At 42.3% G+C, this 13,028-nt stretch overlaps 1 protein-coding gene across 5 annotated transcripts in view; it reads left to right on the top strand.

Moving 5' to 3' along the window:
- UBR1 (ubiquitin protein ligase E3 component n-recognin 1) overlaps nucleotides 1-13,028 on the top strand; it is a 693,945-nt gene that overhangs the window by 147,757 nt on the left and 533,160 nt on the right. For all 5 annotated transcript variants that reach the window (XM_053697798.1, XM_053697801.1, XM_053697800.1 and 2 more), the window contains exon 4: nucleotides 5,007-5,114. In XM_053697798.1, the coding sequence (XP_053553773.1) occupies nucleotides 5,007-5,114 (108 nt within the window). The remainder of the gene's footprint in view (nucleotides 1-5,006; nucleotides 5,115-13,028) is intronic.

The raw sequence follows: 13,028 nt of genomic DNA, 5'->3' as shown, positions 1-13,028 counted from the left end.
AGCAAGAGCGGCATCTTATTGGTGCAACGCCTTGTCTGAATCAATTTTAGTAGTGACTCCATTGGAGGAGATCCAAGATAGGATTAAGGCTCTCAAACTAGCCAATTCCTTTATTTCTGATGCTAACATGCAAGTTATTAGACTGGGACCCAAGATGGTTGACTTCACTGTCCTAGCCTGCAGGGCATTGTGGCTAAAATCTTGGTCAGCTGATGTTACCTCTAAGTTCAAGCTTCTGGGGCTTCCTTACAAGGGGAAGACCTTGTTCGGACCTGGTCTGGCAGAAATAATTTCTGATATTACGAGTGGAAAAGTGTCTTTTCTACCGCAAGACAGACTCAAAGGACGTCAAAATTATTTTCGTTCCTTTCGTAACTTCAAAGGTCAAAAGTCTCCCTCTTCCAAGCAGGAGCAGTCCAAGTCTTCTTGGAAGCCCAGTCAGTCTTGGAATAAGGGGAAGCAATCAAAGAAACCCTCAGCTGAGTCTAAAACAGCATAAAGGGTCGGCCCACGGTCCGGGTTCGGATCAAGTGGGGGACAGACTTTCCCTTTTTGTCAAGCGTGGAAGCGAGATGCCCCAGATCCTTGGGCTGTGGACATAGTATCTCAGGGTTACAAAATAGTATTCAAAACTTTCCCTCCCAGGGGCAGATTCCACCTCTCAAGATTATCTGCAGACCAGATACAAAAAGAGGCATTCTTGAACATTCTTCAGGACCTTTCATCCCTGGGAGTGATAGTTCCAGTAAGGGAACAGGGTCTAGGATTCTATTTAAATCTGTTCGTGGCTCAGAAAAAAGAGGGAACTTTTCGACCCATTTTAGACCTAAAGTGCCTCTACAAGTTTCTCAGGGTACTGTCCTTTAAAATGGAAAACATTTGTTCCATTATTCCTTTGGTCCAAGAGGGTCAGTCCATGACAACTATAGACATGGACACGTGTCTTCGTGTTCCCAATCACAGGGATCATCACAAATTCCTGAGATTCGCCTTTCTAGACAAACCCTTTTCAGTTTGTGGCTCTTCCGTTTGGCCTTGCCACTGCTCCAAGAATTTTCTCAAAGATTCTGGTTGCCCTCTTGGCAGTGATCAGGTTTCAGGGAATTTCAGTGGCGCCATACCTGGGCGACATATTGGTTCAGACGCCATCTTTTCAACAAGCAAACTCTCATACAGAGATCTTGTTGTTTTTTCTACGTTTCCACGGTTGGAAAGTGAATCTGGAAAAGAGTTCCCTTGTTCCAGCTACAAGGGTGGTTTTCTTAGGGACCATAATAGATTACCTATCTATGAAAATTTTTCTGATGGAGGTCAGAAAATTCAAAATTCTCTCCTCTCTTTTCAGTCTACTGTTCGGCCATCAGTGGTTCAATGTATAGAAGCAATTGGTCTGATGGTCACTTCCATGGACATCATTCCCTTTGCTTGAATCCATTTGAGAGCTTTGAAATTATGCATGCTCAGACAATAGAACGGAGACCATTCGAATCTGTCTCAGAGGATAGATCTAAACCAGTCGACAAGAGACTCTCTCCCATGGTGGCTTTCTCAGGACCATCTTTCTCAGGGCACATGCTTCTGGAGACCTTCTTGGGTGATTGTGACCACGGACGCCAGCCTGCTAGGCTGGGACTCGTTAAAGGTGCAAAGACTATTGAATTGGGAGGATTCTGCTCTCCCCATAAACATCTTGGAGTTGAGAGCGATTTACAATGCTCTCATGGCTTGGCCTCAATTGTCCTTAGCTTGGTTTATTTATTTATTGTTGCTCCTCCTTGGAGCCTTAATCTTGTTCTTAAAGTTTTGCAGCAGGCTCCACTTGAGCCAATGCATTCCATAGATATTAAGTTGCTATCTTGGAAGGTTTTGTTTCTTATAGCCATCTCTTCTGCTCGGAGAGCTACAGTGTGATTCGCCTTACCTTATCTTTCATGCGGATAAGGAGGTTCTTCATACTAGATTGGGGTTTCTTCCTAAAGTGGTTTCGGATAGAAATATTAATCAGGAAGTTGTAGTTCCTTCTCTCTGTCCCAATCCTCCTTCTCATAAAGAACGTCTGTTGCACAACTTGGATGTTGTGCGTGCTCTAAATTTCTACATACAGACGACTAAGGATGTTCGTCAGTATTCTACACGGTTTGTTTGTTTCTCAGGAAAGCGTAAGGGTCAGAAGGCTACTTCTCTTTCCCTCTGATTGAGAAATATGATTCATTTTGCTTATGAGACTGCTAGACAGCAGCTTCCTGAGAGAATTACAGCTCATTCCACTAGGGCTGTCTCCTCTTCTTGGGCTTTTTAAAGATGAATCTTCTGTGGAACAGCTTTGCAACGCTGCAACTTGGTCCTCTCTGCATACTTTTTCAATTTTCCAAGTTTGATACATTTGCTTCAGCTGAGGCATCTTTTGGAAGAAAGGATTCTTCAAGAGGTGGTGCCTTCTGTTTAGGTCTGCCTGTCATGTTCTCCCTCCCTGTTCATTCTGTGTCCTCTAGCTTGGGTATTGGTTCCCACTAGTAATTAAATGACGTTGTGGACTCTCCATATCTTAGGAAAGAAAGCAAAATGTATGCTTACCTGATAAATTTCTTACTTTCCAGATATGGAGAGTCCACGACCCCACCCTTTATTAAGACAGTTATTTTTGACTAAACCTCAGGCACCTCTACACCTTTGTGTTATTCTTTTTCCATTTACCTTCCGTCGAATGACTGGGGATTATGGGTAGGGGAGTGACACTTAACAGCTTTGCTGTGGTGCTCTTTGCCTCCTCCTGCTGGCTAGGAGTGATATTCCCCTTAGTAATTAAATGACGTTGTGGACCATCCAAATCCAGGAAGAAAGAAATGTATCAGGTAAGCATAAAATTTGTTTTCCATTACTGTGCTTAATCATCTATAGGATTACTCTTGATGCACAGTGAAAAATGTATCTGGTCAGGGCCGGTGCTAGGATTTTTGGCCACACAGGAGAGGATACATGTTGCCCCCCCCCCCCCCCCCTTAGATACCATCCCATTGATAGTTAAAGGGATATGAAACCCACATTTTTTCTAACATGTAAAAAGCAACTTTCTTATTAACTCCTATTATCAATTTTTCTTTGTTCTCTTGGTATCTGTATTTAAAAAGCAGGAATGTAAGCTTAGGAGTTGGCCCATTTTTGGTTCAGAACATAGGTAGCATGTCAAACAGTGGTAGGGCTGCATAGCAAATCAGACAGTGGTAGGGCTGCATAGCAAATCAGACAGTGGTTGTACTGCATAGCAAGTCAGACAGTGGTTGTGCTGCATATCAAATCAGACAGTGGTTGTGCTGCATAGAAAGTCATAAAAGTGGTTGTGCTGCATAGCAAATCAGACAGTGGTTGTGCTGCATAGCAAATCAGACAGTGGTTGTGCTGCATAGCAAGTCAGACAGTGGTTGTGCTGCACTTGCCACAAAGAGATATTACAACTGCAGGAAGATGCACAGCAGTTGGAAAGGGCAGAGCTGCCATGGTGTTTTACTGTCGTGTGTGTGTGGGTGTTAATGGTATTCTGATCAGGAGGTATTATTCATGCAGATCACAGTACCATTTTAAATGAAAGGATACATGTCACTGCAAGTTCTGCAACTAAACTGACTAACTTCAACAGCAATCTCTGGGCAACATTAGTGGCTCTTTGGTGCAGATGTGTGTGAGCCTCTCACGTGGAGTCAGGCAGCTCATCCCGGCTGCTTCCCTCACCATTTCTCCCTCTCTCAGTCGAGTGAGTCATAAGTGTCTGAGTCTGACTCTGATAGACGTCATGTAGACAGGCTGCGCAAGTGAGCTCCGCCTCTTCCACTCTTTGACGCAGCGCGGCGTGCCAGCCCACATACAAATAGGCTATACAATAGCCGGGCCGGCGCAGGGACAGACAGGAGTACTAATTAGACTTAGACACTAAGCATAAGCGTTTCAGGCGCAGCCGCATGCAGGGAGGGAGGGAGACAGCCAGCGGGCACCGAGGGAATCTGCAATAAAAAATAAAAGAATCAAATGATGGTGGACAAATTACAATTTAATAAATAATAAATGTAATATCATTATTACATTCATTTATAATCAGCGCTTCAGGGTGGCAGATTATCCTCGGTAGTCGGCACTGCTCTCAGCGCCCCCCTGCTGGTGCGCTATAAGGCGACTGCCTATTCTGCTTATACTGCCTAATATAAAACGCCGGCCCTGTATCTGGTCGCATAGTAACATCAAATAATACAAATCAATGTGACATTCAAAATGTAGTTTTTCTAAATGATTTAAAATCTCGTTTCACAATGATGTGCTAATTAAGCTTTTAAAAACCTGCTGCTTATTAGTATTTTAAAGGGACAGTTTACTCAAAAATGTTCTCCCCTTTAATTTGTTCCCAATGATCCACTTTACCTGCTGGAGTGCATTAAATTGTTTACAAGTATTTCCATTAACCTTATATTGGCATTTGAATTAGTTTATTTAGCCTGTGGTATCCCCACCTATTCTAAATGTTTTTGGCCTCGAGGCCAAGCTGTGTTAACACAGCCAGTACAAGAAATTACACTTCCAGTGGGTTATAAAAGAGATAGGGTAATAAAATGTAAATTTTCCATTGTTCTCTCCAAGTATTGGTGATTGGTTTACGGACAGATATAAGATAAAGAAGCAGGAATATGTACACAATGTGATAAAGTAATGAGATCTGATTATACCTACAAGCTCAACCCATTTTATTAGGTTGTGGCTTTAAAACCCCAAATCAGCAAATTCATATACACAAACCTTAAAAAAGCAAATCTCATACATTGTATGCTCTGCAGCTGGTAAAAAAATTAATTGGAAACACATTAAGGGAAAAACTATTTTATAGTATACTGTTCCTTTAACTTCCAATTTTAAAAATGTCACATTCACTATAATAATTTCTGCTTTATTTTAACATAATGTTTGCATTGTATTTCATTACCTAATTATGAGCCTCTTAATAACAGTGTGTTGTTACTGTTCAGATGCATTCCTCTTTGGGAGGAGGATTTTGCGACTGTGGCGACACAGAAGCCTGGAAAACTGGTCCATATTGTAAGATCCACGAGCCTGGTGCATCGGATGTTGCTGAGGTAATGGGACACATAATCCACCTTAAGATCATTTCTTGTAGTCCAGCAGCTGGTTTTACAAATATTTACTTTGTACTGTCAAATTGTACCTGTTTCTTTTGGTATCCTTTGTTGAAACTTAGTGCCTTTTCATGAACGCATAATAACGCAGGCTCAGGAGCATGCACATGTCTTTAGAACTATATGTATAACATTGTTACAAACACCGCTTCCATATTTTGCTTAGGGCAGGCTGGGGCTTGCTACATTATGCTTTTATGGAAATGAGCCAAGTTTTAACAAATGATAACAAGAGAATTGGTAGATTTTTTTGTTGTAACATTTTGTTTGAATCATGAGTTTAATTTTGACTTTCATATCACTTACCAAAACATATACAACAGCTTTCTCCAACATAGGTGTGTCCGGTCCACGGCGTCATCCTTACTTGTGGGATATTCTCTTCCCCAACAGGAAATGGCAAAGAGCCCAGCAAAGCTGGTCACATGATCCCTCCTAGGCTCCGCCTACCCCAGTCATTCTCTTTGCCGTTGTACAGGCAACATCTCCACGGAGATGGCTTAGAGTTTTTTAGTGTTTAACTGTAGTTTTTATTATTCAATCAAGAGTTTGTTATTTTAAAATAGTGCTGGTATGTACTATTTACTCTGAAACAGAAAAGAGATGAAGATTTCTGTTTGTATGAGGAAAATGATTTTAGCAACCGTTACTAAAATCCATGGCTGTTCCACACAGGACTGTTGAGAGGAATTAACTTCAGTTGGGGGAACAGTGAGCAGTCTCTTGCTGCTTGAGGTATGACACATTCTAACAAGACGATGTAATGCTGGAAGCTGTCATTTTCCCTATGGGATCCGGTAAGCCATGTTTATTAAGATAGTAAATAAGGGCTTCACAAGGGCTTATTAAGACTGTAGACTTTTTCTGGGCTAAATCGATTCATATATTACACATATTTAGCCTTGAGGAATCATTTAATCTGGGTATTTTGGTAAAAATATATCGGCAGGCACTGTTTTAGACACCTTATTCTTTGGGGCTTTCCCTAATCATAGGCAGAGCCTCATTTTCGCGCCGGTATTGCGCACTTGTTTTTGAGAGGCATGACATGCAGTCGCATGTGTGAGGAGCTCTGATACATAGAAAGGACTTTCTGAAGGCGTCATTTGGTATCGTATTCCCCTTTGGGCTTGGTTGGGTCTCAGCAAAGCAGATACCAGGGACTGTAAAGGGGTTAAAGTTAAAAACGGCTCCGGTTCCGTTATTTTAAGGGTTAAAGCTTCCAAATTTGGTGTGCAATACTTTTAAGGCTTTAAGACACTGTGGTGAAATTTTGGTGAATTTTGAACAATTCCTTCATATTTTTTCGCAATTGCAGTAATAAAGTGTGTTCAGTTTAAAATTTAAAGTGACAGTAACGGTTTTATTTTAAAACGTTTTTTGTACTTTGTTATCAAGTTTATGCCTGTTTAACATGTCTGAACTACCAGATAGACTGTGTTCTGAATGTGGGGAAGCCAGGGTTCCTTCTCATTTAAATAAATGTGATTTATGTGACAATGAAAATGATGCCCAAGATGATTCCTCAAGTGAGGGGAGTAAGCATGGTACTGCATCATTCCCTCCTTCGTCTACACGAGTCTTGCCCACTCAGGAGGCCCCTAGTACATCTAGCGCGCCAATACTCCTTACTATGCAACAATTAACGGCTGTAATGGATAATTCTATCAAAAACATTTTAGCCAAAATGCCCACTTATCAGCGTAAGCGCGACTGCTCTGTTTTAGATACTGAAGAGCATGACGACGCTGATGATAATGGTTCTGAAATGCCCCTACACCAGTCTGATGGGGCCAGGGAGGTTTTGTCTGAGGGAGAAATTTCAGATTCAGGGAAAATTTCTCAACAAGCTGAACCCGATGTGATTACATTTAAATTTAAGTTGGAACATCTCCGCGCCCTGCTTAAGGAGGTATTATCCACTCTGGATGATTGTGAGAATTTGATCATCCCAGAGAAACTATGTAAAATGGACAAGTTCCTAGAGGTCCCGGGGCTCCCAGAAGCTTTTCCTATACCCAAGCGGGTGGCGGACATTGTAAATAAAGAATGGGAAAGGCCCGGTATACCTTTCGTCCCTCCCCCCATATTTAAAAAATTGTTTCCTATGGTCGACCCCAGAAAGGACTTATGGCAGACAGTCCCCAAGGTCGAGGGAGCGGTTTCCACTTTAAACAAACGCACCACTATACCCATAGAAGATAGTTGTGCTTTCAAAGATCCTATGGATAAAAAATTAGAAGGTTTACTTAAAAAGATGTTTGTTCAGCAGGGTTACCTTCTACAACCAATTTCATGCATTGTCCCTGTCACTACAGCCGCGTGTTTCTGGTTCGATGAGCTAGTAAAGGCGGTCGATAGTGATTCTCCTCCTTATGAGGAGATTATGGACAGAATCCGTGCTCTCAAATTGGCTAATTCTTTCACCCTAGACGCCACTTTGCAATTGGCTAGGTTAGCGGCTAAGAATTCTGGGTTTGCTATTGTGGCGCGCAGAGCGCTTTGGTTGAAATCTTGGTCAGCTGATGCGTCTTCCAAGAACAAACTACTTAACATTCCTTTCAAGGGGAAAACGCTGTTTGGCCCTGACTTGAAAGAGATTATCTCTGATATCACTGGGGGCAAGGGCCACGCCCTTCCTCAGGATCGGTCTTTCAAGGCCAAAAATAAACCTAATTTTCGTCCCTTTCGTAGAAACGGACCAGCCCAAAGTGCTACGTCCTCTAAGCAAGAGGGTAATACTTCTCAAGCCAAGCCAGCTTGGAGACCAATGCAAGGCTGGAACAAGGGAAAGCAGGCCAAGAAACCTGCCACTGCTACCAAGACAGCATGAAATGTTGGCCCCCGATCCGGGACCGGATCTGGTGGGGGGCAGACTCTCTCTCTTCGCTCAGGCTTGGGCAAGAGATGTTCTGGATCCTTGGGCACTAGAAATAGTCTCCCAAGGTTATCTTCTGGAATTCAAGGGGCTTCCCCCAAGGGGGAGGTTCCACAGGTCTCAGTTGTCTTCAGACCACATAAAAAGACAGGCATTCTTACATTGTGTAGAAGACCTGTTAAAAATGGGAGTGATTCATCCTGTTCCATTAGGAGAACAAGGGATGGGGTTCTACTCCAATCTGTTCATAGTTCCCAAAAAAGAGGGAACGTTCAGACCAATCTTAGATCTCAAGATCTTAAACAAGTTTCTCAAGGTTCCATCGTTCAAAATGGAAACCATTCGAACAATTCTTCCTTCCATCCAGGAAGGTCAATTCATGACCACGGTGGATTTAAAGGATGCGTATCTACATATTCCTATCCACAAGGAACATCATCGGTTCCTAAGGTTCGCATTCCTGGACAAGCATTACCAGTTCGTGGCGCTTCCTTTCGGATTAGCCACTGCTCCAAGGATTTTCACAAAGGTACTAGGGTCCCTTCTAGTGGTGCTAAGACCAAGGGGCATTGCAGTAGTACCTTACTTGGACGACATTCTGATTCAAGCGTCGTCCCTTCCTCAAGCAAAGGCTCACACGGACATAGTCCTGGCCTTTCTCAGATCTCACGGATGGAAAGTGAACGTGGAAAAGAGTTCTCTATCTCCGTCGACAAGAGTTCCCTTCTTGGGAACAATAATAGACTCCTTAGAAATGAGGATTTTTCTGACAGAAGCCAGAAAAACAAAACTTCTAAACTCTTGTCGGATACTTCATTCCGTTCCTCTTCCTTCCATAGCGCAGTGCATGGAAGTGATAGGTTTGATGGTAGCGGCAATGGACATAGTTCCTTTTGCGCGCATTCATCCAAGACCATTACAACTGTGTATGCTCAGTCAGTGGAATGGGGACTATACAGACTTGTCTCCGAAGATACAAGTAAATCAGAGGACCAGAGACTCACTCCGTTGGTGGCTGTCCCTGGACAACCTGTCACAAGGGATGACCTTCCGCCGACCAGAGTGGGTCATTGTCACGACCGACGCCAGTCTGATGGGCTGGGGCGCGGTCTGGGGATCCCTGAAAGCTCAGGGTCTTTGGTCTCGGGAAGAATCTCTTCTACCGATAAATATTCTGGAACTGAGAGCGATATTCAATGCTCTCAAGGCTTGGCCTCAGCTAGCGAGGGCCAAGTTCATACGGTTTCAATCAGACAACATGACGACTGTTGCGTACATCAACCATCAGGGGGGAACAAGGAGTTCCCTGGCGATGGAAGAAGTGACCAAAATCATTCAATGGGCGGAGACTCGCTCCTGCCACCTGTCTGCAATCCACATCCCAGGAGTGGAAAATTGGGAAGCGGATTTTCTGAGTCGTCAGACATTGCATCCGGGGGAGTGGGAACTCCATCCGGAAATCTTTGCCCAAATCACTCAACTGTGGGGCATTCCAGACATGGATCTGATGGCCTCTCGTCAGAACTTCAAGGTTCCTTGCTACGGGTCCAGATCCAGGGATCCCAAGGCGACTCTAGTAGATGCACTAGTAGCACCTTGGACCTTCAAACTAGCTTATGTATTCCCGCCGTTTCCTCTCATCCCCAGGCTGGTAGCCAGGATCAATCAGGAGAGGGCGTTGGTGATCTTGATAGCTCCTGCGTGGCCACGCAGGACTTGGTATGCAGATCTGGTGAATATGTCATCGGCTCCACCATGGAAGCTACCTTTGAGACGAGACCTTCTTGTTCAAGGTCCGTTCGAACATCCGAATCTGGTCTCACTCCAGCTGACTGCTTGGAGATTGAACGCTTGATCTTATCAAAGCGAGGGTTCTCAGATTCTGTTATTGATACTCTTGTTCAGGCCAGAAAGCCTGTAACTAGAAAAATTTACCACAAAATTTGGAAAAAATATATCTGTTGGTGTGAATCTAAAGGATTCCCTTGGGACAAGGTTAAGATTCCTAAGATTCTATCCTTCCTTCAAGAAGGATTGGAAAAAGGATTATCTGCAAGTTCCTTGAAGGGACAGATTTCTGCCTTGTCTGTGTTACTTCACAAAAAGCTGGCAGCTGTGCCAGATGTTCAAGCCTTTGTTCAGGCTCTGGTTAGAATCAAGCCTGTTTACAAACCTTTGACTCCTCCTTGGAGTCTCAACTTAGTTCTTTCAGTTCTTCAGGGGGTTCCGTTTGAACCCTTACATTCCGTTGATATTAAGTTATTATCTTGGAAAGTTTTGTTTTTGGTTGCAATTTCTTCTGCTAGAAGAGTTTCAGAATTATCTGCTCTGCAGTGTTCTCCTCCTTATCTGGTGTTCCATGCAGATAAGGTGGTTTTACGTACTAAACCTGGTTTTCTTCCAAAAGTTGTTTCTAACAAAAACATTAACCAGGAGATAGTCGTGCCTTCTCTGTGTCCGAAACCAGTTTCGAAGAAGGAACGTTTGTTGCACAATTTGGATGTTGTTCGCGCTCTAAAATTCTATTTAGATGCTACAAAGGATTTTAGACAAACATCTTCCTTGTTTGTTGTTTATTCTGGTAAAAGGAGAGGTCAAAAAGCAACTTCTACCTCTCTCTCTTTTTGGATTAAAAGCATCATCAGATTGGCTTACGAGACTGCCGGACGGCAGCCTCCTGAAAGAATCACAGCTCATTCCACTAGGGCTGTGGCTTCCACATGGGCCTTCAAGAACGAGGCTTCTGTTGATCAGATATGTAGGGCAGCGACTTGGTCTTCACTGCACACTTTTACCAAATTTTACAAGTTTGATACTTTTGCTTCTTCTGAGGCTATTTTTGGGAGAAAGGTTTTGCAAGCCGTGGTGCCTTCCATTTAGGTGACCTGATTTGCTCCCTCCCTTCATCCGTGTCCTAAAGCTTTGGTATTGGTTCCCACAAGTAAGGATGACGCCGTGGACCGGACACACCTATGTTGGAGAAAACAGAATTTATGTTTACCTGATAAATTACTTTCTCCAACGGTGTGTCCGGTCCACGGCCCGCCCTGGTTTTTTTAATCAGGTCTGATAATTTATTTTCTTTAACTACAGTCACCACGGTATCATATGGTTTCTCCTATGCAAATATTCCTCCTTAACGTCGGTCGAATGACTGGGGTAGGCGGAGCCTAGGAGGGATCATGTGACCAGCTTTGCTGGGCTCTTTGCCATTTCCTGTTGGGGAAGAGAATATCCCACAAGTAAGGATGACGCCGTGGACCGGACACACCGTTGGAGAAAGTAATTTATCAGGTAAACATAAATTCTGTTTTTTCACAGCTGTTGTATACGGGTAGTGCTCAATTGACTAAGAAAAAAAAAGTTAATGGATGAAAATTCCAAATTATCTCGAAGTTTTCTGGCTTTTCTGGTTTCAAACTTTTCTTATAAAAAAAGAATTCCATATGTAAATGTGAATCTACTGTTGTTGTAGTCTCGCTTAGTAGTTTACAGGCTACATATAGAAAGAAAACTTTAAGTCAACATGAGGGTAACAGAACAAAGTATTTTCTTTCATGTAATTAGCAAGAGTCCATGAGCTAGTGACATATGGGATATACATTCCTACCAGGAGGGGCAAAGTTTCCCAAACCTTAAAATGCCTATAAATACACCCCTCACCACACCCACAATTCAGTTTTACAAACTTTGCCTCCCATGGAGGTGGTGAAGTAAGTTTGTGCTAGATTCTTCGTTGATATGCGCTTCGCAGCAGGCTGGAGCCCGGTTTTCCTCTGAGTGCAGTGAATGTCAGAGGGATGTGAAGAGAGTATTGCCTATTTGAATACCATGGTCTCCTTCTACGGGATCTATTTCATAGGTTCTCTGTTATCGGTCGTAGAGATTTTTTCTCCTACCTCCCTTTTCAGATCGACGATATACTCTAATATACCATTAGCTCTACTGATTCTCGTTTCAGTACTGGTTTGGCTATCTACTATATGTAGATGAGTGTCTTGGGGTAAGTAAATCTTATTTCTATTTATGACACTCAAAGCTATGGTTGGGCACTTTATATGTAAAGTTCTAAATATATGTCTATAAACTTATATTTGCCTTGATTCAGGATAATCAGTATTCCTTTAAATTCAGACTGTCAGTTTCATTATTTGGGATTATGCATTTCAATTATTTTTTCTTTACCTTAAAAATTTTCAATTGACCATTTTTCCCGCGTGCTGTTAGGCTCGCGGGGGCAGCAAATGTTTCTTTTTATTGCGTCATTTTTGGCGCAGATTTTTTTGGCGCAAAAATTTGTAATTTCCGGCGCCGTAGTTGACGCCGGAAGTTGTATTCTGTTAACGTCATTTTTTGACGCATGCGTATTCAGACATTTTTTGTGCGCCAAAAAATGTGGGCGTCGGTTTCGGCGTCAGAGGATGTGGCGTTGTATTTGGCGCCAAGTATATGGGCGTTGTATTTGGCGCCAATAATGTGGGCGTCGTATTTGGCGCCTAAAAATGTGGGCATCTTTTTTGTTCCACTTTTTTCCTCACATTATTTAAACCTCACTTTTTTATTGCTTTTGGTTTCTAGAAGCTTATTATTTTGCATTTTTTCCCATTCCTGAAACTGTCATTTAAGGAATTTGATAATTTTGCTTTAAATTTTGTTTTTTTCTATTACATATTGCAAGATTTCACTGTTCCTGTTTCAAAACGTACTAAGGGATTCCGTTGACTGAGTTCAGTCCTACCAAAGCTAAGTTCATTTATTTTCAATGTTATGAATGTTTATCTTTAGCTATGGTTTGTTATAAGTTTCATGTTAAACTTTTATATGCAGAATCCATTAGTATTTATGCTTTATATATTGCTATTCTTTTTACATCTTATGTACAAGAAATACTTAGATTTATAAGAATATTTTTCTGATTCTATTTTAAAGGCTTTGTCTGACTTCGTGCCTTCTAATAAAAATTTTTTAGTTTTTTT

The sequence above is a fragment of the Bombina bombina genome, chromosome 1 (assembly GCF_027579735.1).
Source record: "Bombina bombina isolate aBomBom1 chromosome 1, aBomBom1.pri, whole genome shotgun sequence".
Classification (NCBI taxonomy): Eukaryota; Metazoa; Chordata; class Amphibia; order Anura; family Bombinatoridae; genus Bombina; species Bombina bombina.
The sequence above is the reverse complement of the archived record's forward strand: the minus strand, read 5'-3'. Positions and strand labels throughout refer to the sequence as shown.